Source organism: Yarrowia lipolytica, chromosome 1B (assembly GCF_001761485.1).
Source record: "Yarrowia lipolytica chromosome 1B, complete sequence".
NCBI classification, from domain to species: Eukaryota; Fungi; Ascomycota; class Dipodascomycetes; order Dipodascales; genus Yarrowia; species Yarrowia lipolytica.
The window spans coordinates 1,485,343-1,512,657 of NC_090771.1; the positions used below are offsets into that span (position 1 = coordinate 1,485,343).

The 27,315-nt window shown below is 47.4% G+C and overlaps 11 protein-coding genes across 11 annotated transcripts; 5 read left to right on the forward strand and 6 right to left on the reverse strand.

The window, feature by feature from the left end:
* Nucleotide 1: 1 nt before the first annotated feature.
* YALI1_B14882g (uncharacterized protein) lies at nt 2-3,919 on the reverse strand (the record flags this gene model as incomplete). Its single annotated transcript, XM_500749.3, has 2 exons — nt 2-2,891; nt 2,976-3,919. The coding sequence occupies 2 exons, from the start codon at nt 3,917-3,919 to the stop codon at nt 2-4; spliced, it is 3,834 nt and encodes a 1,277-aa protein (XP_500749.3).
* A 3,167-nt stretch (nt 3,920-7,086) lies between these two features.
* Nucleotides 7,087-8,505, forward strand: YALI1_B14924g (uncharacterized protein; the record flags this gene model as incomplete). The annotated part of the gene is made up of 1 exon (XM_500751.3): nt 7,087-8,505. One exon carries the CDS (start codon nt 7,087-7,089, stop codon nt 8,503-8,505), a length of 1,419 nt encoding a protein of 472 aa, XP_500751.3.
* Nucleotides 8,506-9,555: 1,050 nt separating this feature from the next.
* On the forward strand, nt 9,556-10,134 carry YALI1_B14948g (uncharacterized protein; the record flags this gene model as incomplete). The annotated part of the gene is made up of 1 exon (XM_500752.3): nt 9,556-10,134. One exon carries the CDS (start codon nt 9,556-9,558, stop codon nt 10,132-10,134), a length of 579 nt encoding a protein of 192 aa, XP_500752.2.
* A 420-nt stretch (nt 10,135-10,554) lies between these two features.
* On the reverse strand, nt 10,555-11,091 carry YALI1_B14959g (uncharacterized protein; the record flags this gene model as incomplete). The annotated part of the gene is made up of 2 exons (XM_066094205.2): nt 10,555-10,635; nt 10,858-11,091. 2 exons carry the CDS (start codon nt 11,089-11,091, stop codon nt 10,555-10,557), a joined length of 315 nt encoding a protein of 104 aa, XP_065950277.1.
* A 1,404-nt stretch (nt 11,092-12,495) lies between these two features.
* YALI1_B14978g (uncharacterized protein) lies at nt 12,496-13,572 on the forward strand (the record flags this gene model as incomplete). Its single annotated transcript, XM_500753.1, has 1 exon — nt 12,496-13,572. One exon carries the CDS (start codon nt 12,496-12,498, stop codon nt 13,570-13,572), a length of 1,077 nt encoding a protein of 358 aa, XP_500753.1.
* A 411-nt stretch (nt 13,573-13,983) lies between these two features.
* On the forward strand, nt 13,984-14,248 carry YALI1_B14993g (60S ribosomal protein eL38; the record flags this gene model as incomplete). Its single annotated transcript, XM_500754.4, has 2 exons — nt 13,984-13,989; nt 14,039-14,248. 2 exons carry the CDS (start codon nt 13,984-13,986, stop codon nt 14,246-14,248), a joined length of 216 nt encoding a protein of 71 aa, XP_500754.2.
* A 568-nt stretch (nt 14,249-14,816) lies between these two features.
* Nucleotides 14,817-16,166, reverse strand: YALI1_B15015g (uncharacterized protein; the record flags this gene model as incomplete). Its single annotated transcript, XM_500755.3, has 1 exon — nt 14,817-16,166. One exon carries the CDS (start codon nt 16,164-16,166, stop codon nt 14,817-14,819), a length of 1,350 nt encoding a protein of 449 aa, XP_500755.1.
* Nucleotides 16,167-18,132: 1,966 nt separating this feature from the next.
* YALI1_B15036g (uncharacterized protein) lies at nt 18,133-18,468 on the reverse strand (the record flags this gene model as incomplete). The annotated part of the gene is made up of 2 exons (XM_068282068.1): nt 18,133-18,349; nt 18,392-18,468. 2 exons carry the CDS (start codon nt 18,466-18,468, stop codon nt 18,133-18,135), a joined length of 294 nt encoding a protein of 97 aa, XP_068138169.1.
* A 99-nt stretch (nt 18,469-18,567) lies between these two features.
* Nucleotides 18,568-21,903, reverse strand: YALI1_B15072g (uncharacterized protein; the record flags this gene model as incomplete). Its single annotated transcript, XM_500756.3, has 1 exon — nt 18,568-21,903. The coding sequence occupies one exon, from the start codon at nt 21,901-21,903 to the stop codon at nt 18,568-18,570; it is 3,336 nt and encodes a 1,111-aa protein (XP_500756.1).
* Nucleotides 21,904-23,200: 1,297 nt separating this feature from the next.
* YALI1_B15092g (uncharacterized protein) lies at nt 23,201-23,860 on the reverse strand (the record flags this gene model as incomplete). The annotated part of the gene is made up of 1 exon (XM_500757.3): nt 23,201-23,860. One exon carries the CDS (start codon nt 23,858-23,860, stop codon nt 23,201-23,203), a length of 660 nt encoding a protein of 219 aa, XP_500757.1.
* A 1,771-nt stretch (nt 23,861-25,631) lies between these two features.
* Nucleotides 25,632-27,071, forward strand: YALI1_B15109g (uncharacterized protein; the record flags this gene model as incomplete). The annotated part of the gene is made up of 1 exon (XM_500758.3): nt 25,632-27,071. The coding sequence occupies one exon, from the start codon at nt 25,632-25,634 to the stop codon at nt 27,069-27,071; it is 1,440 nt and encodes a 479-aa protein (XP_500758.2).
* Nucleotides 27,072-27,315: the final 244 nt, after the last annotated feature.

The following is a 27,315-nucleotide window of genomic DNA, read 5'->3' on the forward strand; positions in this document are numbered from 1 at the left end:
TTCAGTTGTTTCCTCCATTGGTTCCGTTTCCATTTGCACTTTCCTCGCCAGTACCGTTAACTGTCTGAGCGACAGAGGCAATTTGACCATCCAGCTTCTCATAAGCATCTTGTAGCTGGGCAATACGTTCAACATCCAGCTGGTTGGAATGCAACGCCCGCAACAGCATGGGTTGGTTGTGAGCAACAACCTTGTTGTACGTCTCATCTCCTCCCCTGCCGGCCAGGAAAGCAAACACCTTGTCTTGAACGCTTCTTTCAACAACAAGTGACGTGTCTTCAGGATACACGTTCTTAGTGATACACCGTCTCAGAGCCGCAGAGGCCTGATGCAGAAGAACTTGCTCGATTTTTGTGACTTCAAGATCAAGGAACTTGGACTTCTGGTCCTCGATCTTGGTGAGAATATCAAGGACGTTCTTAGATGGGGTAGTCCCTTCAACAGGCTTGGCTACTGGTAGAGCAGCAAGCTTGTCGAGCTCAAATGGGAACCGGCTCACTCGCATGTAGAGACTCACAAACGAACGTATCAGGGCATCCAAAAGAGTCGTATACACCTCCCCAGTGCGATGGTCCCACAACGGAGGTCGGAACTCCAAAACGAGTCGGTATAAATCTTCCACTGATAGAAAACTTTCATGGTCCTTGACAGCAGTCTGAAGCGCATTATCGCGAGCATCGCCACTCTCCCAGGTAGGGTGGACAACAACTTCAGCCAGGGCTCGAGCAGCAAACAGGAGGAAAGGAATGAGATCGAGAGTAACAGGGCACAAGTTTCGAGACTCGTCAAGAAGACCGGAGATGTCACCAATAGACTTGATGGTTCGTCCGATAGGATCCCATCTATACCTTTCCTTATAACCGTTACTGTTGCTGTAATAGCAGGTCAGGAAGTTGATAGTCGCGATAGAGCCAGCCCAGTTGCAGGAAGCCACCACAAACGATGGAAACTTCTGATCCAGGGTCAGGGTGTTTCCAGCAGAGAAAGCGGAAATCATGTAGGACAACATGAGAGGCACAATGCCGCCCAAGGAGCCGCTCTTGAGAGTTTTCCATTCCTCTTCGGAGAAAGACTCAGGAATTTGCACAGAGTTGAATCTCTCGTCAACCTTGGCAAAGAGCATTTGTTCCAGCTCGTCTGCCACTCCTTTGGCAGCGGCACTTCCAGGGGGGGGCGCCGTCTTGGTTCCAGTTGCAACATCAATGGCATTCTGAACAGCCTTGATCTTCTCTTCAGCTGCCCGCTTCGTATCATCATCATGGTCCACGTCGCTTCCAGAGTCTTCGTCTTCGTCCTCATCTTCATCGGGAGTGATCCCCTCTTCCCACTCCACCTCATCTGTCCAATTCTGCATGGAAGTGTCGTCATCAGACTGGACATAATCATGCAGCAGCACCTCGCTGAAGAGATGACCTCGGCGGTCAGAGAATCGCGCCTGTCCATAATCAGCACCCATATCGTGAGCACACAGGTTATGAGACTTGTCAGGAGCACCGCCAAACACCCCCATGTACGAGTTGACGTCTTTGTTTGTAGCCTTGCCACGTCGGTTGTACCGGTCATGGTAGCAGATACCAAATTTGGCTCGCAAAAAGTACTCATCCTCCTCAGAAGACACGTCTCCCTCGTACGCCACGTATCGCTTGAATCCGAAGTCGTCGTCATCCTCGCCATCAGCCTCATCGTGAGCAGCCTCACGGGACACATCTTCGTCATCAGTATGAACCGGAGAGTACACTGTCAAATGACTATCTGGAGCGAGGCCTAGTGCAGCAGAATATGCTGCGTTGGTTGGTGGCTCAGGTAGCTCAGCCATAGGGGGAACGGTCTTGTCTTCGGTCTTCTGGGCTTTTCTGCCAGCCTTAGTATCGTCCACATCGGCCTCGTAGCCATCAGTGTCGAGTTTGGGAGATTCCTTCTTGGGAGATGTCTTATGGGGCTGGGGCGTAGATTTTTCAGTTTCAGGCAGTGGTGTGGCAGATTCACGAACGGATCGAGGAGCTGATTCGTCAACTTTAGGCATCTCGGCGATATCCTTGGCAGGCGAGTTAGCAGGCTTAATCTGGTCAAGAATCTTGGCAGCCTCGACAACCTGCTTGACAGCCTTCTCGGTAATCGCATCATCGGACTTCATCTGCGAGGCCAACACATGATCCACATGCTTGTTGACCCGAGCAGCCATAGCCGAGCTGTTGTTTGCCCGCTTCTCCCGACGCTCTCGCGCCAGCTTCAGAGCATGCTCCGTCGCTGAAATCACTTCCTGGCTCACCTGTTCCACCGTCTTGCCCTCCAAACGCCCCTTACGCAGCATATCCTCAATTTCTTCGTCAGTAGGAGGCTGAGGATCATCTGCTTCGCGAGGTATTAGCCCCTCGGTCTTCGTCAGAATGCCGTCCATGGCCTGCATCTGAAGATCCGGAAGAGCAGTCTCAATCATGGGCTTGGAAGCCTCTGCCCACACCCTCCACGCCTCTGCTAGATCCTGGAACTCGCTGAGTGTCTCCTTGAGCTCCGCATTATACGCCACAACGTCACTCATCATAACGTTCATGAGTTCCGTCTTGTTCTTCGTCTGTTCATGCTCCAATTCTAGGTACTTGAAGTCACGCTTGGAAGATTCGTGCTCCTGAACCAGAGATTCGATTGTGGCACTGGAAAGCGCTTTATAGTCCGTAAAGTTGGACTCGATGGTCTGGATTCGTTCATCAACCTTGGAAAGGCTATCCAGTGCCTCTGAGGCCATTCGCCATCCAGCTCGAGACAACTCTCGGTACTTTTTGACCTTCATGATCTGAACCGCAGTTTCAGATGATCGTGCCTTCAGCAGTTTCTCGAAATGCTCCTCTCGCAGCTTGTATTGCGATAAGAATGCCTTGAAATGCTCTCTCATGCTATGTTAATAAATTGTTTGATACCTGACATCGCCAAAATCTCCCCAATTGAGTCAGCCTCTCTCCCAGAACCTCTATACTCACAATTCCTTTGTATTGTTTTCCAACGTCAACCTCGGATCGGGCTGATAGACAGCCTCCACGTCCTTCGACAGTAGTTGCGGTCCTCGTTTCCGCTCAAATTCCTCTACCTTTAGCGATAACCTAGAGACATTTGCTTCCAGGGCATGCAACTGCTGCTCAGCATAGCGACGTGCTTCAATCATTTGAGACATGTATGGTTTGAACATGAGAAATGCCTGGGCCACCTGTTTGGGGTCTTTCGGTTGTGGCTGTGCAGATAATTGTGGTGATGATGATTGCTGTTGTGTAGACGCTTCTTTAGCCAAAACCTCCACTCCAGATGCAGATAGGGCTTCGATCATGCTGTCGAGCGAGGGTCCTGTAGCCTCTTTCTCTCCGTTTGTGTTGTCGTTCCCATTTTTACCGTTTGAGTAGTCCAAAATGGTCTGCGCAATCTTGCCGTAGTCTTGAGTTGCGCTATCGACTATCTGGGGCGCGTCTTCGATGGGATTCGTGCTGCCCTCAACCAGAGAGCGTGTGTACTGATAGAGCAGTCCCTGCGCCGATGCCCATTTTGTGAACTTGTCGGAGAGCGTGGAGATGAGTGTGGTCTGGCCCGTTGGCGTCCAGATTGGGTTTTCGTGCTCGCACAGCTCATTGAAAATAGGGATCAACGAATCTACGTGTTCCGCTGCACGGTCATCCTCGCAGCCTGTAATGACCACCAGTGAAACGTGTGCGAGGGAAGCCGCTTGAGTCCGTTGTTGGGGCGACTTCTTCAGCTTGCGTTCAAGAATAGCCATAAAAGCCGCCATGGCCGTTTGGAGCTGCTTCAGACACTCCGGGGTGTTGTCTGCTTCATTGGCTTGGTTTTTGGCAGATTTTGGGGTGGATCCTGTGGCCTTACTGTTTTTACCAGTCTTCTTTTTCTTGCCTCCTTGGGCCTTACCTTTGTTTGCTGCCATGGTGTGTGAGCATAGTCGTGTAGGACCGATGTGTGTGTGTTGTGTAGGGTCTTGATCTGACTAGACCCAAGTGGTGATATGCCAGGTCGTGGTGGGTGAGTAGTTGAGATTCGTGGATACAGACAATGAGTGTTGGAGGGTGTGTGTATGTCTGGTGATGTGATCGCGGAGGTACTGTATCTACTGTTTGTTGCGCGTGCGTAAGAAGTCGACGTGGTATAAGTGACACTGTTAAAGTAGTAGCTTCGGTTCCAAAACTCTGGCTTCGTCTTCTGTATCTGTGGGCTCTAAAAAGTTTATGTGAGCCTCAAGATGAGGCGTGCAGGGTAACTTAGTAAGCGTCGATTAGGAGGTGACATGCAATACCTGATGAATGGAACCTGTGGTTATACTCTAGCTACGATGATGTGAAAAAAAATGAAGAAAAAAATGATGAAAAAAAAATGAAAAAAATGAGAAAAAAAATGAGAAAAAAAATGAGAAAAAAAAAAAGACTACAGAATAAACAACAGAGCTTCAATGATCTTACTGTAGATACTCAGACTCTACTCACGCTTGCAACCCACAACTACTGTCTGTACTGGTTGCTCTGTGTGACCTTCCAGTAAGTACATCCACATTATTTTGTTGATATGATAATTTAATATGTGAAAGTTGGAACAATTACTCGCACCGGTACAGTACTTGTACTTGTATCGGCACATAGGACTGTTTAAGCTTGTTTTCCTGGTCTCACCTCTACGTGATAGCATTTGACTCGATGGAGGTGATACTGTGGTTTCTTACCAGTGCAAGTACAGTACCGACAGTGTGTATTTACTCCACTACAATGTACTTCCTTAGACCATACCTGCACTCACTCGCCAATCACAACTTTCATTTCGATCACGTGTGGCGCCCAACCAGCTGACTTGGGTACACACTCTTACTGCAACGTCCTTTGGTTCTCTTCTTGCAACTCGAACACAAATTCGATGCACTGTAGCTCTCATACCTGTCTTCCAGATGATGGTTCAGATCATAATTCAAACGAGCCCACACTCAATGTATTTGGGACAGTCTCATAGTGTGGAACAGAACGCAATCCAGCCGATGTCGTTTCCCATCTTGTCCGTGTCGATCGGCCTGTTTGATCTCGTTGGTGTCTCGCTTGGTGGGACATAAGCTGGACATGAACTGTACTGTGTTAGTTGGTGCACGTTCTAACCGACTCTGAGTATCTCTCTGATTTCTTTTGAGCGCTGGTGCAGTTTGGACACGTGCCCCAGGCTGTAATATAATCACCCTCCATACAAAAGACATATACCTGGTAACACTCATTGTCTTCCAGTCGATACAGTAATCATATATTTACTGTATGTACTTTCGCGACGTTGTCCCACTAAAAATTGTGCTGTGCTCGAAGGGGTATCGTACTGGTATGTACATACGGTAGTTGTACTGAAATTTGTATGAAATTGGTGTAATTAACTATTACCCCGGTGGCCGCGAAACTTCCTTCAAGTCTGTGTACTGTATTACAGTATCTACAGTCTTTTTGCTACAGGTACTGAAAACTTCGCTTCTTCTTCGCATGTCCTCTTTCCGGTCACTGCGTAGATGAGCTGGTCGAGTCCGGAAACATCTTTTGACAGAGACCCAGACGTCCACAGTCCACCTGGTTTTCTGCTTCTGCGTCTGTCAGTATGAATCAATGTCTCACATCATGAGCATCTTCCCTCTCTTGGGCAATAAGATTGACGTCAATATGCGTTCGGTTGGAGGAGGAAGAAAGTGGAGATGGGGTACGTATTTGTACTGTATTGGAATGCACGTGTTTCCAAAATACAGCTTCCATTCACAACACATACGTACGTGATGCAAATATTTCCAGCATCCTACAGGTGTAACACACCCTGAGCGTGTTCTGATAGCCACTGGAGGATCTACAAGTACGGTGCATACCGTACCCTCCCATACACTCGATCCCAGCTTAAACCTCTCGAAAAGTTAGGCTCAGGAAAGGCACAGCTCAGGAACGACAAAAGCGAGCCGTTTATCTGATGCTGGAGAGATGGAGGTGAACTGGGCGATTGAGAAGTCGATGGAATGAGCGAAAGATACCTGTATGATAAGCAGGCATTAATTGGCTGTATAACTGCTTTTTTTGCTGCGAACAGTCAGGCAAGCCAGAAACACACATCCAGATGGCCCATGATAAGACATGGTTTGTGTGCATAAAGAAACGGCGGCAGCGAGTGATGGCGAATGGTTATCGCAGAAAAACGGCAGGGACGGGAAACACAAGTCACAACAGCGGTTGGATTGCATTTGTGGCAAATACTGTCTCGTTTTCAGATATCACGTGACATTTGCAATTCTTTTATTTCCTTTTTATCCCATTCCACACCCGATCTACACTCAACTCTCGCTAACAGTATCCTCAGTTTGATTCGGCTTAACTCGGAGATGCGTGTTTGGACAGGGGGCTTGGCAACACAGCAGGATGTACAGCCATGTTTGCTTTACCCCGCAAAGTGTGCCTTTTGTTTATGTCTAGCGGTTACCCCTTATCAAGATATCTGGTAGCTATCTGTTTGTTTTTTCTAGTCCCTTCCATCGATACCCAATTTCAAGTTTGATCACTCCATCTCGTCTTTCATTTGAGTCGTCCCTACTTGTAGATTGGCCTTTCTGCTCTCGCTACGGTGCACGTTTTTATCTCCTCAAGCTGAACCCTAACTTAATGGAGTTAATGGTACATCTTGAGAGTGATTCACGGAAGGGGCTTTGACCTGTTATTCGAGCTGGTTTTTTTTTACGAAATGATTCTGTAGTATTGATTCTCTTGTTTCCGTATGGTCCGGGACAGAATCTGTATTCGCCATATTTTTCATATATCTCGCGGCTCTCTAATGAGACATCACATCTCTTAAACTCTAATCTACAGTAGGTTATGGTTCTGTACTTGTACATAAAGATACATAAGACGGGATGTTCGCTCTTGAGGTTCGGCAGTTTGAAACGAGTGGGAATAAAAACAGCATCAATTTTAACGAAGCGTGCAACAACCACAACAGCTCTCTACTCACTCAACTCACGACCCACAGTCACTCTTGCATCACCCCCTGAAAAAGACATTCACGACACAGCTACATTAACTCACCTAACAAACCACCACTGCAACTATGGCAAAAGCACCTACAAGTAGAAGAAGAAGCGTGGCTCGAGACCAGGATTTCCTCGTCCGTGGAGACGAGTCTCGAGCTGCTAAGGCTTCTGGCGTTTCTAGATCGCCTGAATCTCGGCCCGAACATCTCGACATTAAAATCTCTACCGATGACTCTACAGCTTTGGAGGCACTGTTCGACGAAAAACTCGAGACCAGCCTGCTGCTCAAGTTCGACACCTTTCTCAAGGGTCTGGAGTCGCGCATGGATGTGCTCGAGGACTTTTCCGCTAACAAGGCCTCTCAAATCGACGAGAGCATCCACAACGCAGTACTTGCATTTGAACAAATCAAGGAGAAGGTGTTGACGAAGACGACCGACCAGAAGAAGAAGATGGAGCAGTTTATGCATGTGATAGAAAACAACTTCAACGACTTTGCTGACTGGGACACAGACTCGTGGGACACCGAGTCCTGGACTTCGCAATTCAGCGAGGTCCAGAAGCATCTAGAACAACGGCTGGTGGAAATCGAGGAGGCTGTCAAGCAGGGAGCTGACGAGCTTTTACACAAGGCCACTCAGGCTGCTCTGGAAGCCGCTAAGAAGGGACTTATTACCATCAACGAGCTCCCCGAGGTTCATCGAGACAACCCATACATCATCCGAGGCTACCGGTTCTATGGAAAGTACTCAGATTGTGCAAAGTCTGTGGTCACTCTGCATAACGAGACGTGCAACATCTGGACCCATCTCGGAGGTTTCTTTGTCATGCTCTTTCTCGCCTTCTTCCATTACCCGAAGACTGTCAGCTGGGAGAAGTCGTCGTTGATGGACAACATGTGCATGATTGTCTTCCTTGTGGCTGCCATGAAGTGCCTGGTCTGTTCATCTATCTGGCACACGTTCAACTCCATCTGCTGGATTGAGCACAGAAAGAAGTTTGCGTGTGTGGACTACACTGGCATCACTGTTCTCATTTGCGCTTCGATTCTTACCACCGAGTACACCGCCTTCTACTGCAACCCAACTATGCAGACTGTGTACATGACTCTGACTGCTTTCTTCGGCATCACCGGTGTTTTCCTGTCTTGGGACCCCAAATTTGATGACCCCAAGAACCGGCACTGGCGAATTCTCTTTTTCGTCTCCTTTGCCGTTGCTGGAGCTACCTCGTTCATCCACAACACCCTGCTCCATGGTGTGTCCAACACTCTGGCCTTCTACCTGCCTGTTGTTCCTTCTCTGGCCTCGTACGCTGCTGGAGTAATCTTCTACTCTTTCCTCATTCCTGAACGATGGTGTCCTGGCGGAGTGTTTGACTACTTTGGCATGAGCCACAACCTCTGGCACATTTTTGTTTTCGGTGGCATCTTTTACCACTACACTGCCACTGTCAAATTGCTTGAGACTGCCCATTCTTACGCCTGCGTGGCTTAACATATAGACAGTGTATCGAACACCATGTAACATCTAACATATTTATATTATCATGAACGAGTGACTTATGTACAAGTACCGGTACCTGTACTGTAGAAGCAGGGTGCCATTGTAGTAAGAGATTGACGTAGGTGTCAAGAGCGCAACAATAATATTATTGGCACGTACAGTAACGAAACAATGACATCGCATGTCATAATAGGTTTCAAGTAGCTACGAGCACTGTAGCCAGACACTACTTGTACTACTTGTAGTAATCTGTTCAAATGAAACTTGCGAGCGAGTTGCTCCTTCTTTTGGGCCTCGGTCAAATTGGACGGTTTCTTTCATCGGCTTTGGCCATGCAGTTGTAATATGGTTGTTTCTTTCTTTTTATTCTAATGATTATGGTCCATTATGGCACAGTCCATGATCAGCTTGTGGCAGAACTTGCAGAGGAAGAGATGTACATACTGTAGCCTAAGGGTTGGCAGGTTCATTTGGTGCAGACATGTGTTGAGTGTACTGTATGTTCGTCGAGGTGAGGGTGGCTGGGGAGGTGGAAGTGCATAAATTATCTGTATTTCTGGACACGGACTTTGGACCTGTATTTTCTGGGCTTAACACAGGGCGAGCGTGCGCATTTTGGGGTCATACATGTCTTGTCGGGGAACAAGGTGGGTTTAAAAAGAGTACTTTCTATTTCTGTCAGTCAATCTTGGCAGAAACTGGGGCCATACCATAAGTACTTGTACTCATTAATTTCGTCTGTCTATTGCTTTCATATCCAACTCCAAAGATCCCATATTCTATGCGCCCTCCAATATCGCCTAAATAGGCAGCCCATATCGTGTCTGCTTGCATTGTACAAGTATACTTTATTGTATGACGCGAAAACTACAAGTGAACCATCATTAGTGAGCAGAGATTCCACGGAAAAAATGACACGGGAAAGCATTTCATAAGACTATGGGTCTGGGAATATAATGGACCCCTCAATCTCGTCCCAAACAGTCACTCTTCATATGCATTTCATAATGTGGGTACCTGATAACACATCTCAACAAATGTATGCTCTTACAAAAAAGACACTCTTATAATGAAGCGCTTGGGCTCTTATTCCTTCCTCAGTTAGTACTCGTTTGTCAATTCAACTCCTCACTTCTCAAGATGTTCTCTATCAGCCCCATCTCCAACCTTTTCGCTGGTCTGTCCTCAGAAGACTTCGCCGAGCGATACACCCACTACAACGAAATGGAGAATAATGAGACGATGACTGGCGTTGTTGCAATACTCAAGAAGGAACTCCACAATGACGCCCACAAGGTGTTCCTGCCCGAGAACGAACTCAAGACCATTGCTCTGTCTGAGTTTGCAACCTACAGTGTAATTGAAGAGGACGAAGAGTACCCTGTCTTTGTCGAGACTCAGAAGCCCCTCAAGTTCTATCCAGAAATCTCCACCGAACTATGGGACGAGATTTGTCAACGCCAAGAGGAGGCTACAGGTGTCAGTGCCGAGATTTCCGGTATCAACTTCGACTATGGAGCCACCTCCACTTACTGTGTCCCTATTCATGGACCTGCTGTGGTTCTGAAGTTCGAGACAGTGGTTGAGCTGCTCCTGCTCCTGTTTCTCAATAATAACTAGACACTTGGGTACAAATAGAGACATGTTAGTCAGTCTGCCAGTGTTGCACGCATTGGAAGATGGCAAGAGATATTTATAGTGATTCATAACGTATACATTGTACAGTATGTACTTGTAGCGATTAAATCAATTAATAAATTTCATTTGGTTGTGATAGCTGATATCTCTGAAATTGGTGTGTCCAGATCAGATCAACTCATTGTGCAGTCTGTAGTGCAAGTAACCCCAACGACCTTTAAGAGATAATTACCCTTGATTACTACAGCACAGTGCTTGTCCCCTCGTGATCTTCGGTTCTTTCTTCCCGTTCACTCCTCTTGGATCATATTTTCATTTTAATATACGTAACCAGATGCAGATCTGACCAACTCAAATCCACAGCTGTCTATGGCTAAAAGTACAGCGTCAAGAGATGGAAATCTAGACTGCGATTTTCTGGAGCTGGGCAATGAGCGCTTTGAGCTCCTCGTCGGTGGACTCTTCAGAGGGAGTGATATATCGCTGTGTTAGTTAGGTTTCATATTAGATGCATGACCTGTAAGCGAGCAACAAGCGCCAGGCCAGCAGAAACAAGGAGTGAGATAGTGACCGGTAGTATCCAATGAGCAGTTGACAATATTCTTGAGTATCTGGTCATATACTTCAATGGCCTTTTAGTTATCGTGTCGATTGCTGCGCAGTCACGTATGGATCCTATTGGATCTTTCTGGACACAATACTCACCTTGTTGAGGTAGACGTTGATGTCGACTCGCGACCACTCCTCCAGCGGAGCCTTGGGATCCTCGGAGGTATCAATCTTTGCGTCCTTGACCTTTTTCGAGGGCTTCTTGGTCACCTTAGGTGTGGACTTGTTATCGAGGGAGGCTGTGGGCAGAAACAGGGCTGCGGTTCCTGCAATGACGACGGCTGCAGTAAACACGTAGAAGAAGTTTCGTGAGATGTTAGATCGGCTCATTTTGTGGGTTTGTGTCGGGGGCAGTTGGTGGTCGACAGTGACGATGTACTAATCAATGTACTTAGTAACCAAATTCAAATGGTCGTTATTGGCTACATATACAGAGTTTCCCGTTTGAAAATTCACATGAGTTGGGACTCGTGCAGAGTGTGGCGTATGGTGGCGCGTTAGACATGTCTGCGATGACGTGCTTGCGTGTGGTGTGGTTTGTTCTTGTGCAAGAACTTTTTCCAAAGAGAAGCACAACACATACTCATAGACAAGAACCGCTGTACGTATGTACTGAACCGCTCTGTTCACAAGCTCAGTCAGTCCACTGCGTTTCAATTGCCTGTTTTAAGGCTATCACGAAGACAGTTCGGGTGGGTCGAGTCACATGATACTTTTTTTTTTTTTTGAACGAACCAGTCCATTGTGAAGTTACCGTATGTACTTGTAAGTACGATATGTACTTGTAAGTACGATATGTACTCGTAAGTACGATATACTCATACGTACGTGAATTATCGTATCGCACTTGTGACAGACAATTAACCTTGTGGCGGGCCCACAAGCCGAACCACACGGATATTGAACTCCGCCCGTAAACCTCATACTGTACTAAAATTAGGATCTGAGATCATGCCAATTGGCTATGATAAACGATGACAAAACGGGGCCAATTCTTGGACATTCAGTACACGCTTGAATACCAATATAATGTCTCGTACTTGTACCTCACGGCTGTCAATATGGCAGCTTCTCTTCTTTACTCCGCTTTTCTTTTCCCAATATCTCTTTCTCGTCTGAGACAAAATCGCATGAGCTAAAACACTCCTTGGAACTTCTGTTCAGTCTTCTCCACATGTATTACGTATTGCAAAAGTTCGTTCTAAGAATAGGCCAGTGGAGGAAAATGACAGGTGACAGATACTGCACAGGACTAGAGTCGTTGGGTAGTGAGGCAGCCGAGGTTTAAAATATGAAAATTGCAAATGAAAGCTCCCAACACTCATTTTGACACCCTGTTAATACCGTGTTTTATCATCACCGACTTCACCATCACCTCCTCGTCCCACAAGCTCCCCGCTGATCACTGAAATATAGGGTTGACCTTGTACATCTTTGCCTTGAAAGTTGAACATACAAGTGTGTATTGGAGCGGTTGAACAGGAGATGTAAAGGCCGTTAAAGGCTTCCAAATAAGCACTAATCTTTGGTGAACTCTCCATCTCCTAATACTTCCCAAAATCGTCTTCTTGTATCCTCAATCCATCGGCACAAGCCCCCACCCCTCAACAGAGTTGACATGCATCAGCTTGTCCCCTGCGCTGCAGTATACGTACTCAAAATAGCTACAAGCTATAATAGCCAATATACCAGAACCACCAAACCTCACCACCACCTCCGCTCTAACGACACCTAATGCAACCGGTACGACAAGCGGCAGGCCATGAGGGCGCGTTAGAGGACGAGTCACGTGACATTTTCGTCAAGCGCGCGCTTCCCAAGGAAATTGCATTCTACCAACATGTTCAGGCTGGCGTCTCTCGCATTCCCGAGGGCCTGGATGACGAGGCCTACGAGCAGCATCCGGACGCCCCTACGGCTGACCTTGCCGGCGTGATTCCCGTTTTCATGGGCACACTGATGGAGCATGAGTCGGCGGCGGGCGATGCAGGAGGAGACGGGTCGTCTTTGAGTTACGAGGATATCAAACAGCGATTGAACAAGAATGGACAGGGGATTGAATTAGTGACGGAGTCGTCTACTCAACACAACCTACTTGCATCGTTATCGAAACCAGAGACCCACTCCGTTGGACGGGGCCAGGAAGCTCCGCTACACCCCTCAAATGCCTCCATTGTTCTGGAGAACCTCACCAAGGGGTTCATTAAGCCCTCCGTCGTGGATATCAAGCTAGGAGCCATTCTGTGGGACGATGAGGCGACCCCGGAGAAGCAGGAGCGAATGAGAAAAGTCAGCGAAACTACAACGTCAGGGTCTTTGCATATGAGAGTGGCCGGAATGCAGATATATGCTGGAAAAGAGGCTGCTAAGGAGCCTGGAGATCCGGAAAGAGGCATTGTGCCATCTGACTCGGGATACATTGAGTATGGCAAAAAGTACGGTCGGTCATTGACAGATGGGGACATATCGTCATGTCTCAACAAGAACATGTTCCCTGTCAGCCATCTTGGCTACGACCGTGCCTCGGCACTTATCTCCGTCATCATTCAGGAATTGCTTTACATTCGACGGGTCTTCCGCCGCATTGAAATGCGAATGCATTCGGCTTCTGTTCTAATCATCTACGAGTCTGACTTGCAGGCGTTTGATGACCGGCTTAATAATCAAGGAGAGGAAGAGGTTGGACCTCTGTACCAGGCTAAGATTGTAGACTTTGCACACACATCGCTTACGCCTGGAAGAGGTCCCGATCTGGACTCCATCGAGGGTCTCTCCAAGCTCATTTCTATCATGAAGGGATGGGAAATGTAAGTGTTGCCCAAAATAACTATACTAATGCATTATTATAGCATCGACTTGAAAAGGTACAGGGTTCTGGGCGATTGTGTGATGTATGGAGGCACCGAGATGAATGAGAGGCCAATGGTCACAGTCACACTGGCACCCATAGCTGACGTTGGAACGCGTGACCAACTTAGAACAATTACCCAAAAAAATGATGGGAAAATCCGTAAGGTTGCTTCAGAGTCTGTAAAGTATTAATATTATCAAACAGGAAATACAAGTAAGTACTGTATGTACCGTACATGTACTTGTAGCCAAACTCGACCTCCACTCAGCGTTCTCGCTTGTTACCCTACACACAGAACTCTATGCGCATCAAACCTGCAAGCTCGTATTAATCATTAGACGAGCTCTGGTTTTCAACAATACTCCCCCAAAATGGCTGTGAGTATTAGCACTACAAAGCAGTGTCGACACGCGGAAACTAACCCAGCAAACCCTCACTAGCATCAAGGACTTTCTGGCCACCTGCAGCCGGGATGACGTCGAGAGCGTCACCGTCAAGTACTCGGCTAACGACACCAAATTCAAGATCCGATGCCCTCGAATGCTCTATACTCTGACCGTTGATGATCGGACCAAGGCCGACAAGATTGTCCAGTCCCTGCCTTCTTCTATCAAGATCATCAAGATCGGTAAGTAAGAGGTTCCGCCGCTCATTTGATAATTAATTCAGCATTTTCCATCCATTATCCAGAGGAGGCGGTGGCAGGTTGCGGTATCTGATGGGGTACCGGTATGTACAGCATGTATTGTGCATTGTATACTACACCAAAATCAAATCAATGGAAGTGATCTACTCGTGGTAGCTAAAGTGTCTGTGCACAGGTACTGTAGCTGTGCTGACTTCCTCAGCAAGGAGGAGAACCTGGATGTGTGTTTGCATGCTCAGTACAGTAGAAGTAGTTAACAGTTCTGCATCCCCCAGTGGTCTCCTATGCATTATGCATCAACAGTACAAGTAATTGGATCTAATTCAAGCAACAGAATGAATGTGACTTGTTCTCTTGTCACCGTAGCTATTGATGCTTTTGAAGAATACAACACCTATGAACGCACAGTATTGTAATACGTAGAGCTCCCAAACAGTCACACAATTGGCAGCCTTCTCACCCCACAACTTTTAATCAATTAATCCACAAACAAAAACACTTTTATTATGCTGTAGTCGCTATCACCTTCAGCTCTATCTATCTATCGCAGTTGCTAGCTTACAACTTGATGTACTGCTCAACCTCCTTCTTAGAGCAAACGTACAGGGTCTCACAATCGCTGTTGAAACCGTTGAAGGTGGTGGAGGCTGCCACGGTGTAGGCACCAAAGGAAGTGAAGTACATCCAGTCACCGACATCGAGAAGAACAGGTAGCTGGCACGACTTAGAAATGCAGTCGATACCGTCGCAGGTGGGGCCCCACACAGAAACGTCTTGCGAGGACTTCTGCTTCTGGTATCGCTCACCGTACATGAACTTGCCCTGGTAGGTCAGAACCTTGGGCACGGGCTCCTGGTGGTCAAACAGAATGCAGTTCATGTTTCCGTAGACACCGTCGTTGAGGTAGAGCATGGCCTTGTTCTGGTTCTCAATGATTCGTCGAGCAATCACATGAGAGGCAATGGTGAAGGCCTCGGACACAAAGAACCGGCCGGGCTCAGCCATGAGGTTAACTCCGCTCTCCTCTGGGAAGTACTTGTCAAGAGCGTCCCCCAGAACGGCAGCAGAGGACTCAAAGGAATCGTCCGAGAAGCCTCCGCCGACATCCAGAGTGTTGAGGTGCATGCCAATGGCAGCTCCCTGGTCAAACACCCGCTTAGCGTTTCGCACAGCGTCCAGGAAGGCGTTGGGGTCTCCAGCGCCGGATCCCACATGGAAAGACACACCGGCCACGTTCAGACCGAGATCCTTAGCAAGCTGGAGCAGCGACTGGGTGTTCTCCAGAGCAGCGCCGTACTTGACAGAAAACTGACACAGAGACTGGGAGTCGTCGGTGACAATTCGGAGGAACAGCTTGGCGGTAGGGTGGTACTTTGCACACTTGTAGAGCTCCTCGGCGTTGTCAAACACCATCTTCTCCACGCCCACAGAGGAGGCGTATCGAATGTAGGACGCCACCTTGCAGGGATGCGCGTAGATGATTCGGTCCTGGGAGACACCGAGGTCCAGAATTGTCTGGATCTCGTTTCGGGAGGCGCAGTCGAAACCGGTGCCGAGGGCTGCGAGAAGCTGGAGAACCTTGGGGTCACCGTTACACTTCATGGCGTAGAAGGGGGTGACTCGGGGAAGGCAGTTACTCCATCGCATGAACTGCGAGTAGACGATTCCGAGGTCAGCCACGAAGAAGGAGTCTTCGGATCCAGGAGAGCAGGTCTCGAGATCGATAGCCTCGATTCGGGTCTTCATGGCGTTAGCAATGAGCTTCTCGGACTCAGAGAGGCCTTGGTCAATAGAAGCAGAGACCTCATCCACAAAAGAAGCAGGGTAGCTCAGAGTGGGGCACGGTCGTGTGCCGAGAAAGGATGAGTCGGCCTGGACGGGCTCGGGGCCAAGGATGTGAGGGGCCATCACTGTTTGCGTAACTTGGGGGAAGTTAGAACTTGAGGGGGTTACTTATGGTAAGTAAAATAGACCTGTCGAGAGCCGACAAATCTGTCTTGGAAATCACCGCAAAATGACGATTGTTTTGTGTGCGTAGCGCAGTGGCCGTAGACTCTGTTTTGTTGAGAAAAATAGAGGCAACGGTACTCGTACTTATAGTGGTAAGCGTGAGTGTGTTTTGGGGTGAAGTCAAGATAAGTTGCGAAAAGAAACTGCTGACAGCGCTGTATGTGTACAATTTGGGGTATGACTCGCCCTCTGACACTTTTTAGAACTCTAACCCTATCTGCAATCATTTTTTTTATTGCCCTCCCAGAGCAAACTCAACCTCCATTTTGCTTTGAGGTCCTATTAGCCATATGAGTGGCCCTTGCTGTTACACGGTTGGGTGAGACACAGCCCAGGTTGCGGTTTCAACTGTGGCTGTGAAGGGCTATAGTAGTGCTATCATGACGAAAGTAGCTTTAAAGTATTGCACGAGCTGAGAGGAGTAGGATGGTATGCTTTTTATCTCTCAACTTTCAACTTCTTCCTACTCGGAATTCGTTCTAAAATCTTCCATATAATTATTTTCGCGACTTCCACTTGCCATTACAGTTTGGGAGCACCTTTTTTGAACTTGTCCAGGTAAATGAATAATGGTCGTTGAAGTACGGGACTAGTTTGACCTATCTGCCTCGGTGGTGGAATTCGATCAACATTATCCTTGTATCTCTAGCACCAATAATAGGCAAGATAATCGCCAATATCACGCCCTGTACGGAGCATTCTCACGGTTTAGCTTCCAAGGGTCAATCAACAAGCATGTTTACTTAGATTGTAAGATGGCAAGTCCAAGAGCGGAATGAAGCCCCAGAAGGCATCCATAAGACCCCAGCAGCCAACCACATGCCGCAAGTGTAAGTTTGTCCCCTCATCGTGTTTTGCACAGCACTGATATTTCCTGATATTTCCTGATATTGTTCAAATCTCTACAGCCGCATCGTGATACATGAATTAGGCAATATATGCTCAGTGCTCACACGAGTGCCTGGCTAATGCGGACTATCTTCGGAGTCGCAGTTTAACGACCTGGGGCACAGTAGCGGCGCATATGAGGGTTGCTGTTTCCCAGTCAGCGGCAGCAAGGTATTTGTGACATGTTTTCTTCCCCATTTTTGCCCATTTTTTCCTTCTGTTCGTTTCGTCCCAACACAGGTGGGCAAGTCTTCGACCCTACGTCAAATATGCGAGTAACCAGAGAAATATAGGAAAATTTTGCAGGAGGGGAAATAATTTATAGAAAATCAGAAGAATTGCCGAGTATTAAATTCGTTGGAGGGATCGAGAAAACTGGGCAATAAATATCTCTCCCGCCTCCACCTTGTTCGCTCCACCCTTACTCATCATTCTAGGGCCCTCCTTTGGCGCCCGCGGTGGGCATGTATCTCATGTAAAGACAGGAGCGACACCTTGGGCAATGTAACAAAAGCAAGTAAAGTTCGGGGCTCATCTAAGTACGAGTATGACGTCAGAGGACAGCACGCCCCAATCTCATGGTGGAAGCTTGCAATAGTGGAGAAAATTAATTTTCACATTCATATGACACAGAAGATCATCGATAACGCCACTTCCCCGCCTCTCCACCCTACAGGTACCTTTCAGAGGCCCTTCTGTTTACCCCTTCACGCTCCTCAAACTCCAACCTAAAGCACCTCTCCAACCTTCGCGTGTTACTGTAGGAACCTTGACGTTGGGACTTGCTGGACTTGGAGATACCCTACGGACTCTGGGATACTCAAGCAATTTGTTTTGACCGTGCCCCAATCGGGTCTGTTGGGACACAGCCCGCCTCATTGCGTGCTTGAGAGAATAACGTGATTGGGCATCGTATCAAGATCATACAAGACCTTCTCAAGTCAGATGATGGCAACATGTTACAGACCATACCCTGTCAGACAAACATGGAGCCCCTGATGCTATACAGTGCCCATCTACTGTTAATATCCAGCAAATGCGTGCTACAGTAGAGGCAGAAGCTCTCACTCTTCCAAGTCGGGAAATGAAGCATCGTACCTAAATTGTGAGCCAGATGATCAATGGAGCCTAAGAGCCGTATTATGAGTACATTCTCGTACAATGTACCTGAGCTGGAGGATTCTGCTAGGAAGCTGAACGAGTGGGCACTGTCTATACCTTGAGTTTGATATCACGGTGGTGAATTCCAGTCATTAGACTGTCGCCGTAAACAGACCAGCTTGAAAGACACAACAGGCAACCAACCACACATGGAGTGGTTATACTAGTACATAGGGCAAGATGAGTGTTACTTGTACACAATTCTCTAGAAGAATAAATGATTATAATGCAAATTATAGATGTCAATGCGCTAACCGAAAATGTTCGCATCCTTCTCTGGCATTCTTCGGGCGGAAGACAGTCTCCAAGAATCCTGATCCTGAGCGTACCGATCATAAAGGGGCACAATCTTCTTGGACTTTTTCTCTTTGGATAGCTTGCTAGTGTCTGCAAAGCTGAAGAATGTGGGAGCAGCCCAGGGCAGCCACTTGGCGTCAATAGAAGTCACACAATGCATATACTCCTTGGAAGTCAACAATAGAGTATGATAGATGACATACTGAGAAGGTTTAGAAAAGAGCGCAGAAGAGGGATGCATAAAAACAGGTGTTCGTTCAATAAGCGTCTTGTAGCCCTGCTGGGGATCTTTCTCGGCAGAATTCTTGAAGTATCCCGAACATAGAACCTTGCGAACGATATCAGTAGACGCTCCACATGATGAAATTCGGTGCTTGTATCGTCCCATGATTGACACCAGTTGGTTACGGACATCCTGCGCTCTTCGCATGGATCTGTCTTGAATGAAGTTCTCATTGGTCCACATTTTGGAGCAGTTGTTTCGTTTCCATGCATTGTAGACATTGAGCATCGTCAGATGGTCACCTGTGGGGTCCATGAACTTCTTCCGCTTAGCATCAGCCTTTTCGGCCATGTTCTTGGGCCGGAAGAAGACACTCTGAACAGAAAGCATAGCCACAATGGTCAGAATCTCCTCAGCACAGTTGTGATCAACAGAGTTGAGTAAAACCTTCGCCATGGCAGGCTCCATAGGAAAGTCGGCCATGTTTCGACCCAACTTAGTCAGCAGACCTTCTCCGTCAATAGCGGAAAGATGGTGGAGATCGTTGAGAGCAGACAGCAGCGTGTTGTGAGGAGGAGGGTCCATAAAGTCGAAATTCAACAGATCGTTGATACCCATGGCCTTCAACATGAGAATAGTGTGACTCAGGTTCTGTCTCTGAATCTCAGGGACAGTGTTGGTAAGCATCTCATTGTGGAACGAGTTCTCAGTGTACAATCTGTAGCACTTACCGGGACCTGTTCGACCAGCTCGACCAGCTCTCTGGGTAGCCTGAGCTTGGGAAATGGGTGCAATCTGAAGAGAGTCCATGCCCAGTTTTGAGTCGTAAGCGTTAATCTTGACGAACCCAGGATCAACCACATAGTAGACTCCATCGATGGTAATGGAGGTTTCGGCGATATTTGTAGCAAGAACAACCTTTCGAGATCCAGGTGGAGCAGGATCGAAGATACGAGACTGCATTTCGGAGGGAAGTGACGAGTACACTGGCAGAATGATCAACGGGCCAGCGACAGACTCAATCTTCTTGGATCGTTCATAGAGAATCTCACATGCACTGTCAATCTCTTCTTGGCCAGTAAGGAAGACAAGAATGTCTCCAGGGTCTTGGGTCACGTGAATATCCATCACAGTATCAATAGCGGCCTCCAGGTAGTCGGCTTCAGGCTCCTTGGCAAAGTGCTCCTCAACAGGGAACGTTCTTCCAGGGATAGTGATGATAGGTGCTCCATCAAAATACGAAGAAAATTTCTCTGCATTAAGAGTGGCAGAAGTGATGACTAGTCTGAGGTCGGGACGCCGCTTTGCTGCCTTCTTGAGCAGTGCAAACAAAATATCTGTCGCAATAGTACGTTCATGGGCCTCATCCAACATCAGAACGCTGTACTGGTCCATATCAGGGTCAACTAGAGCCTCTCGCTGAAGCATACCATCCGTCATATACTTGATCTTTGTCTGGGGGCACGTCCAATCTTCAAATCGGATCAGGTATCCAACTTCCTTTCCTACCTTACACCCCACCTCTTCAGCAACACGCTTTGCAACAGAAACAGCTGCAACTCGACGGGGCTGAGTACATCCAATTCGCTTGTTTTTGGCGAAACCGGCTTCATAGAGGTACTGGGTGATTTGTGTGGTCTTTCCGGATCCTGTTTCTCCAACCACAATGATGATCTGGTTATCTCGAATGGCATTAATCAGGTCCTGTCTGAACTCATAGACAGGAAGAGACCTTCGAACTTCGGCAATAGACATGCTATCTCGCTGTCGGTTGCCATATGCTGTATTTTTTGTACCAATAGTGGCTTGCTTCCATTCCGGATCTGCAGCTCCATACTTGTGGTGGGCAAGAGGATCTGACGCGACATCGAGAGAGTTTCTGCTATCACGAGTCTCAGATGCAGCATCCTGACTAAGCAGATCCTCGGCCTTCTCTTTCTGTTTCTTCTCTCTTCGCTCCTTTGCACTCACTGCACTGTTGATGGCAGCTCTATTGAGAGATCCATCTGGCGCCTTAACCACACGCACAGGTGACAATTCCAAGCTTTGGAAGGTTTGTCCAGCAAGAAAGGGCGGTTCGATTTCTTTGACTTCAATCTCAACATCCTCCTCCACTCCAACCGTAGCTTCTTGTTGTAGCGACTCAATATCCTCGTCCAGATCAGGGTAGTCTGCTGCATTAACCACACCCGATGCAATCAGCTGACGAATCTCCCATCTCTCAGGAGAAGTGAGACGAGTTCGTTTCTTGACTGGTTGTTCATCCTGTTTCTGGTATCTTCGTCCCCTTTCTTCACTTCCTCCATCTCTACCTCTTGAACGCTCGACACGCTCCATTACCTGCCCTGTCTGTTGATCAACGTCATTGAGAGACAGGCCGATTTTCCTTCCATCAATCTTGCACACCTTGACGTATACAACGTCTCCCACACTGACCACGTCTGAGGGATGATCCACCCGATTCGCTGCCAACACAGAGACGTGTACCAGACCGTCGGTTTTGTTTTTCAACCCAGACAGAGTCACGAATGCACCGAAAGAAGTCAGGTTCTTGACACGTCCCTTGTATACCTTGTTGATAATGGGTTCCAAGTCAAGCTCTCCTTGATCTGGACTCAGACTTCGTCGTTTCGAACGGTCTCGACGATCTGATCTATCTCTGTACTCCCTGTCTCGCTCTTCATTCCTTGGTTTGGTGACCTCCTCAGGTCCCATATCGCTCTTGATAGGGGCTGTATCCTTCATGGTCAGAACAGACAGCTTCTCAGAAGGTTCCTCCTTCTTCACTGTGGGCTCCTCCTTGACGGGGGCAGGCATGGAGTTGCCTCTGTATTTCGGATGCAGATCACTGATAAGCTGGCGCATACGATCCACAAACGAGTCTGGGAAATCGCCACCAACAGCTTTTAGTTTAGTTGCAAAATCATCTCTGTCTCCCTTGGATTCCTCGTACATACCCAGAACAAATTCAGCTAGCGTCTTGTCATTAATGCCGGTGTAATTATTGATTTCCTGGGTTAGAGTTGAAACCAGGGCGATGATTTCGAGCTGCTCTAGCTCATCCATGGTCGTCGTTGTATGCTGATTGTAGATTTCGATTATGAAGAAGAGTGTTGAACTGCATGCATGTTTCTAGAACCTTAAATAAGCTTCCACTCCAAACCGAGTTATATTGCTAAAGTATAGAATCAAGTAAATGACGTGAAATTGTGAGACTTGTACTTCGGGTGAAGGGAACTCATCTCCATACGAGTCGTCACTGAGAGCTGTAATTAATACATCACACATTACCTGAGGCTCATCAACGATACTCAATTCCATTGTCGCATATCTGTCTCATGAAAAACCCCATGGAATCCTCTAGAACACATGCTGTTGCTCTCTACCTACAATACAGTAAACACCAAGTTCGTCATCCCCACATCTTCTCGCTGATACACAGCCAACCCCTCTTTTCATGATACTTGTTGGATGCGACGCGGTGCACAGCTGTAGGCGACTGATCAGACACACACCCATCTTCTTTGTCTACTAATGATATATTTATAACAGCCCTGGTTATTACTACCGTTTCAGTCTTTTGGGACGCAGTCACAGTAACCACCCTTTGAGCCTCACCAGAAGGAAGCACATAATAATAGCAAGAGACTGTAAGACGTACGATACGATACTCGAAAGCACCATTTCAATAACTGAGCTGAAATTTACAACCACAGAGCCACAAGCAAACCTCATATACGCCCTGGACCAGTCTATCGCAATCCCCGTCAGTACCGAGATCGCATTCTCTCTCTCTGAGGAGAACGTGACACACAAATCAACAGCAACTAGCATAACCAAAGAACTTGGATGCGCAATTGAACAACTGGAAACAAACAACTATACAGTAGTTGTTACTGCACCATCATTGTTCACTGCATCATCAGCATTACTAACCACCAGCAACCACACACCATACTTCTCTCGTCATGATCGTTGTTGACCCATATTATTGCCAGCACCATAACAGATTTTTTACCCGCGAGGAACTCGAAGAACACCAGAAGGCATGCAATGGACCATACTTCATGTCCAAGGAATTCCGGCGGCCTCCGGAGGTTGGAACGCCTTAACTAACAGATACATAGCTGCCCAGACTGTCGCCGACACATACTGCAGTACAGTACCTGTACTTGTAACATAGTGCACGTCATCAGTTTCTACTGCTGTTACCGTCTTAACATAAAAATATAATAGTTATAATCTACCAATTGCGATCTTGTAGGAAGCTCAATGCTCAGCACAAACCGCCAGTTTCTCAATGACCTCGTCCATTCATTTAGATGCGCTCATTGATCCCGCTATGCTCAATCAACAATACTGATTAAGCAGCGATCTCTCCCTGCTGGACCTCCAGCTCCTCAGTCACCTCAGCTTCTGGGTACTCGTCGGGGTAGACCAGAGCAGAGACGTCTCGAATGCCATCCTTGTCCACGACCTTGACGTAGACGCCCTTGAAATCCACGGGCAGACGGGTCTGCAGCTCCTTGATGCACATTCTCATGAGGACCACTCCCTCCTCCTGGGTCATACCCTCCTTCCAGTGTCGGTCCAGTAGCGACATTGTGTAATAAGCGGCGTAGCCGTGAGCGGCATAAGGCAACTCCACGTTGGAGGCTAGGTAATCGATGAGATTGAGGGTGGGCTTTTCAGTCTTGGGATCAAATCCGGCAATCAGGACGTTGACCTGATAGGGCTTTCGTGATCGCAGGGCCTTAGCCAGCTGGTTTCGAGTGAAGGAGGCGACGGCAGAAGGAGACAGCTCAATGTCGTGTCGGATGCCGTACAGTCGAGTGTTGGCCATGATGTACTCGGCAAACTGGACTGTGTCTCCTGCCTCTCCGGTGTAGGCCATCAGAGTGTTGGGGTTGAGTTCTCTGGTCTTGTCGTCACCGACCTTGATGACGGAAATACCTCGGGTGGCAGCCTTGGAAGTGGCAACCAGCACTCCGCCCTTGATTCGCAGTCCCAGAACGATATCCATCTTGTGATTGTGTAGTGTGGTGTTGGATGGGTCTCAGAGAGTCAGTAGTGATGCAGATACACAAGGTGGCAAGGTTAGGTGGCGTCACGTGCAGGTGGCGGTTATGAAGTGCTATTGGTACCAGTACTTAGTCCAATGGGATGGAATGACCGGGTCTGATCAATGATTAATGATAAGGGCAAAAGATTGATTGACGATAGTTGTTTGAGATGGAGACACTTGCTTGGAGTCGTGTGTCTTTGTTGTCGTTGGGTGTGCTGATTAGTAAGCTGATTTGAGTGGTACCAGGCTGATTGTAGGGGTTATGCTGAAGCGATTGCAATAACACATTTGAGGTGAAACTAGTCCACCTATTAGTTCATATCAATGATTTCTTGTCTGTCTATAATGACATCCAATGACAAGTTTAGCTAGCTGCTGTAATTAATTGAGGTGTTCTACTTTTCGGAGAACAAAATGTCTCCATTGTTCCCAATTACATTCATAACAAATTGGATAACTAAAGAATGGAGTTAGTTGAACATTATTTGGGGTTGAACAGTTGGTCAAATAGTGGAAAAGGAAATAAAAGGGCAGGTTTTCAATGCTTACAGGTATTTTGGTTTCATTTTCTGTCTTAATCATGTACGGTATGGCTATGTTCAAAGCCACAGGGCACTTTTGTTGCAAATCTCGATTCAAACAATATTTCGCGCAACTGACGTCAAAGGGGATATATAAACGAGAAACAAAAACGAGAAGCTACACGGGGAGTAAAGGGACGCGAAGATGGGGATTGAAAATTTCAGTGATCACTCGTCATATCTCTGTCGATGCCATCACTCACGTTATGCCGATGATACCGTATGTACAGTGGGTACTGTAGCTGGCGTCATGCGTCATGGATAGCTACCTCATTATTCCCTCCGTCATGTCCGAACAGTCGCTGTAAGAGACATTTGTGTGGCAGAGATCGATGTGATACCTTCAACACGAGCTCGAGGAGCTTGTAGGTTGTATAACGAGCTCCAGTGTCGAAGTTGCAATGTGAACAGGGCAAGGAGTTACATAGACCACTGTACAGAACCACACGATGCTATTAAAGAAAGTAGCATCTTTGGCAAGCTCACTCATAGAATTATACAACTATCTGTAACCATCTATTGTTTTTATTCATGCTTACACTATCAGAGGGAGAATAGTGCAACACTTGACACTGACAAACCATACAGACTCATGCAGAGTGAACATCTGCAAGGCTCTCTGAGAATATAGGATTGGATGAACCTCACAGATATAGACACAGTAGGGAAGAGAACAGTCAAGCATCTTACCGTACAAATAGGACTGGCAATTAACCAAACCTGCATCCCTCTCATTTAGTCTCAGTGGAACATTCACAGTATTGTTTTCATGCGATCACTCTCAGCCAGCATCCACTCGTCGCAGTCCCCTATGCCTAATAGAAGGAAATATCCTTGGAAAAGTCCATCTTTTACAGACAACGGTAGCTTTATAATAAATATAACCGTTTTAGTAAGTAGTATATGTATATATCAGCAATATCTTTTTGATCCTCAATGTACAGTATGATGGATATCTCCCCATGTCTTATTTGTCATTTATAATACCCCCCAACTCTAATCACGTCTTTCGCAACGCGTGGAGTTAAATTGATTCCCAACTTGGAGAGACGCGTTTAGCATCGTACTGCACCTTCATTTTTTTTGTCCTCTACAGTTGACATCTCAAATCGGCACACCTACCCCACGCAACATATACTACAGCTCAAATGACAGTATCCGAGCCCTCTTCGCCCGTATCGACCGCGGAGCCCCCAACTGACATCACTGTGCCACCTTCATCTTCTCCACGACTTCCACAGCAGGGGCTGTATGATGCTATCATGAACGATGTCATGGAACAAATTGAGGAGCCTCTTCCTGAGATTCCAGAGACGCGACAACCCGAGACTTCGGTTAGCGCCCCCGAGGTTGATTTTGAGGGCCTCGGACTCTTTTACTCGCGTTTCTTTCCCTTCAAGACGCTTCATCGATGGCTCAACCACTCTCCCCGAAATGGACGAGACTTTGCTTATCGAGAGTTTGCCTTCACTCTGAGAAACGGTGCGTATCTGCGATTCAACTCATTCGCGGAGGAGCGTGAATTCAAGTCTCGAGTCGACGATCTTGTTCCTGAGCGATTCGAGATCGGAGCGGTCTACTCACATTCGCCCAAGGACCGAAAGAAGTTGCGAAAGGACGTGTTTAAGCCTGTCTCTAAGGAGCTCGTCTTCGATATTGATATGGACGATTACGACAAATTCCGAACGTGTTGTTCTGGAGCATCCGTCTGCAACAAGTGCTGGAGATACGTGCAGGTAGCCGTTAAGATGGTCAACTCTGCTCTCAAGGAGGATTTCGGATACAAACACATTATGTGGGTATTTTCGGGCCGACGAGGAGCCCATGCGTGGGTCAGCGACAAGAAGGCTCGTGATCTTAACGACAGACAGCGTTCTACAGTTGTTTCCTACATTGCTGCATTTGGAGACGCTACAGACAAGAGTGCTGCCGGCAACTCGAGTCTTCGACGTCCCCTGCATCCCCATCTTCAGCGGTGTCTTGATATCGCCACCACCGTATTCAACGAGGTTGTCCTGCAGACCCAGGACCCTTGGGCCAATGAGGAGGGCTCCAAATTCCTGCTGGCGTTCATTCCGGACGAAAAGCTGAGAAGAGCCCTGGCTGAGAAATGGAAGAAGAACGGAGACTCTGCTAGCTCGGCAGACAAGTGGAGCGATATCGACAAGGTGGCTTCCTCGGGAGTATCTGCGAACCTGGATACCAAGAGGCTCGTCGAGGCCAAACAAAACGTGATTCTAACTGTTTTCATGCCAAAGCTCGATGGAGCCGTGTCTCGAGGAACAGGCCATCTTCTGAAATCGCCCTTTTGCATCCACCCAAAGACCTCCAACGTCTGTGTGCCCATGGACGTCGACAGCCACACTCATGAGTTGTTGTTCACCCCAGAGGATTGTCCTAAACTGCAGGAGATTATTGACGACTTCAACAATTACGAGGGAGATGCTCAAGGTACTGTTTCCAAGCACGCTTCTGATAAGACTCGACTCAAGCCCTTCGTCGAGGTGTTTGATAACTTTGTGGAACCGCTCTTGAAGGAGGAAATTGAGCGAGTCAAGGCTGCCAACGTGGGTTCGATGGAGTTTTAGACAAGGAAACATGATGAAAATGAACGTTTAATATATTTAATGGTGTTTTTGACCACACGTGTAGAACTTCCAAACATCCAGACAACAGTTTATACTGTAAATGCATATAGTATATTATCGTAGCTTACATATGCGAGTACATCATACTGTAACTGTTTCATTCCATTATACAGTACATCCAACACATGTACTCGTACTTATACAGACCCGTGGTACTGTAGCTACTGCTCCGCTCTTTTAATAC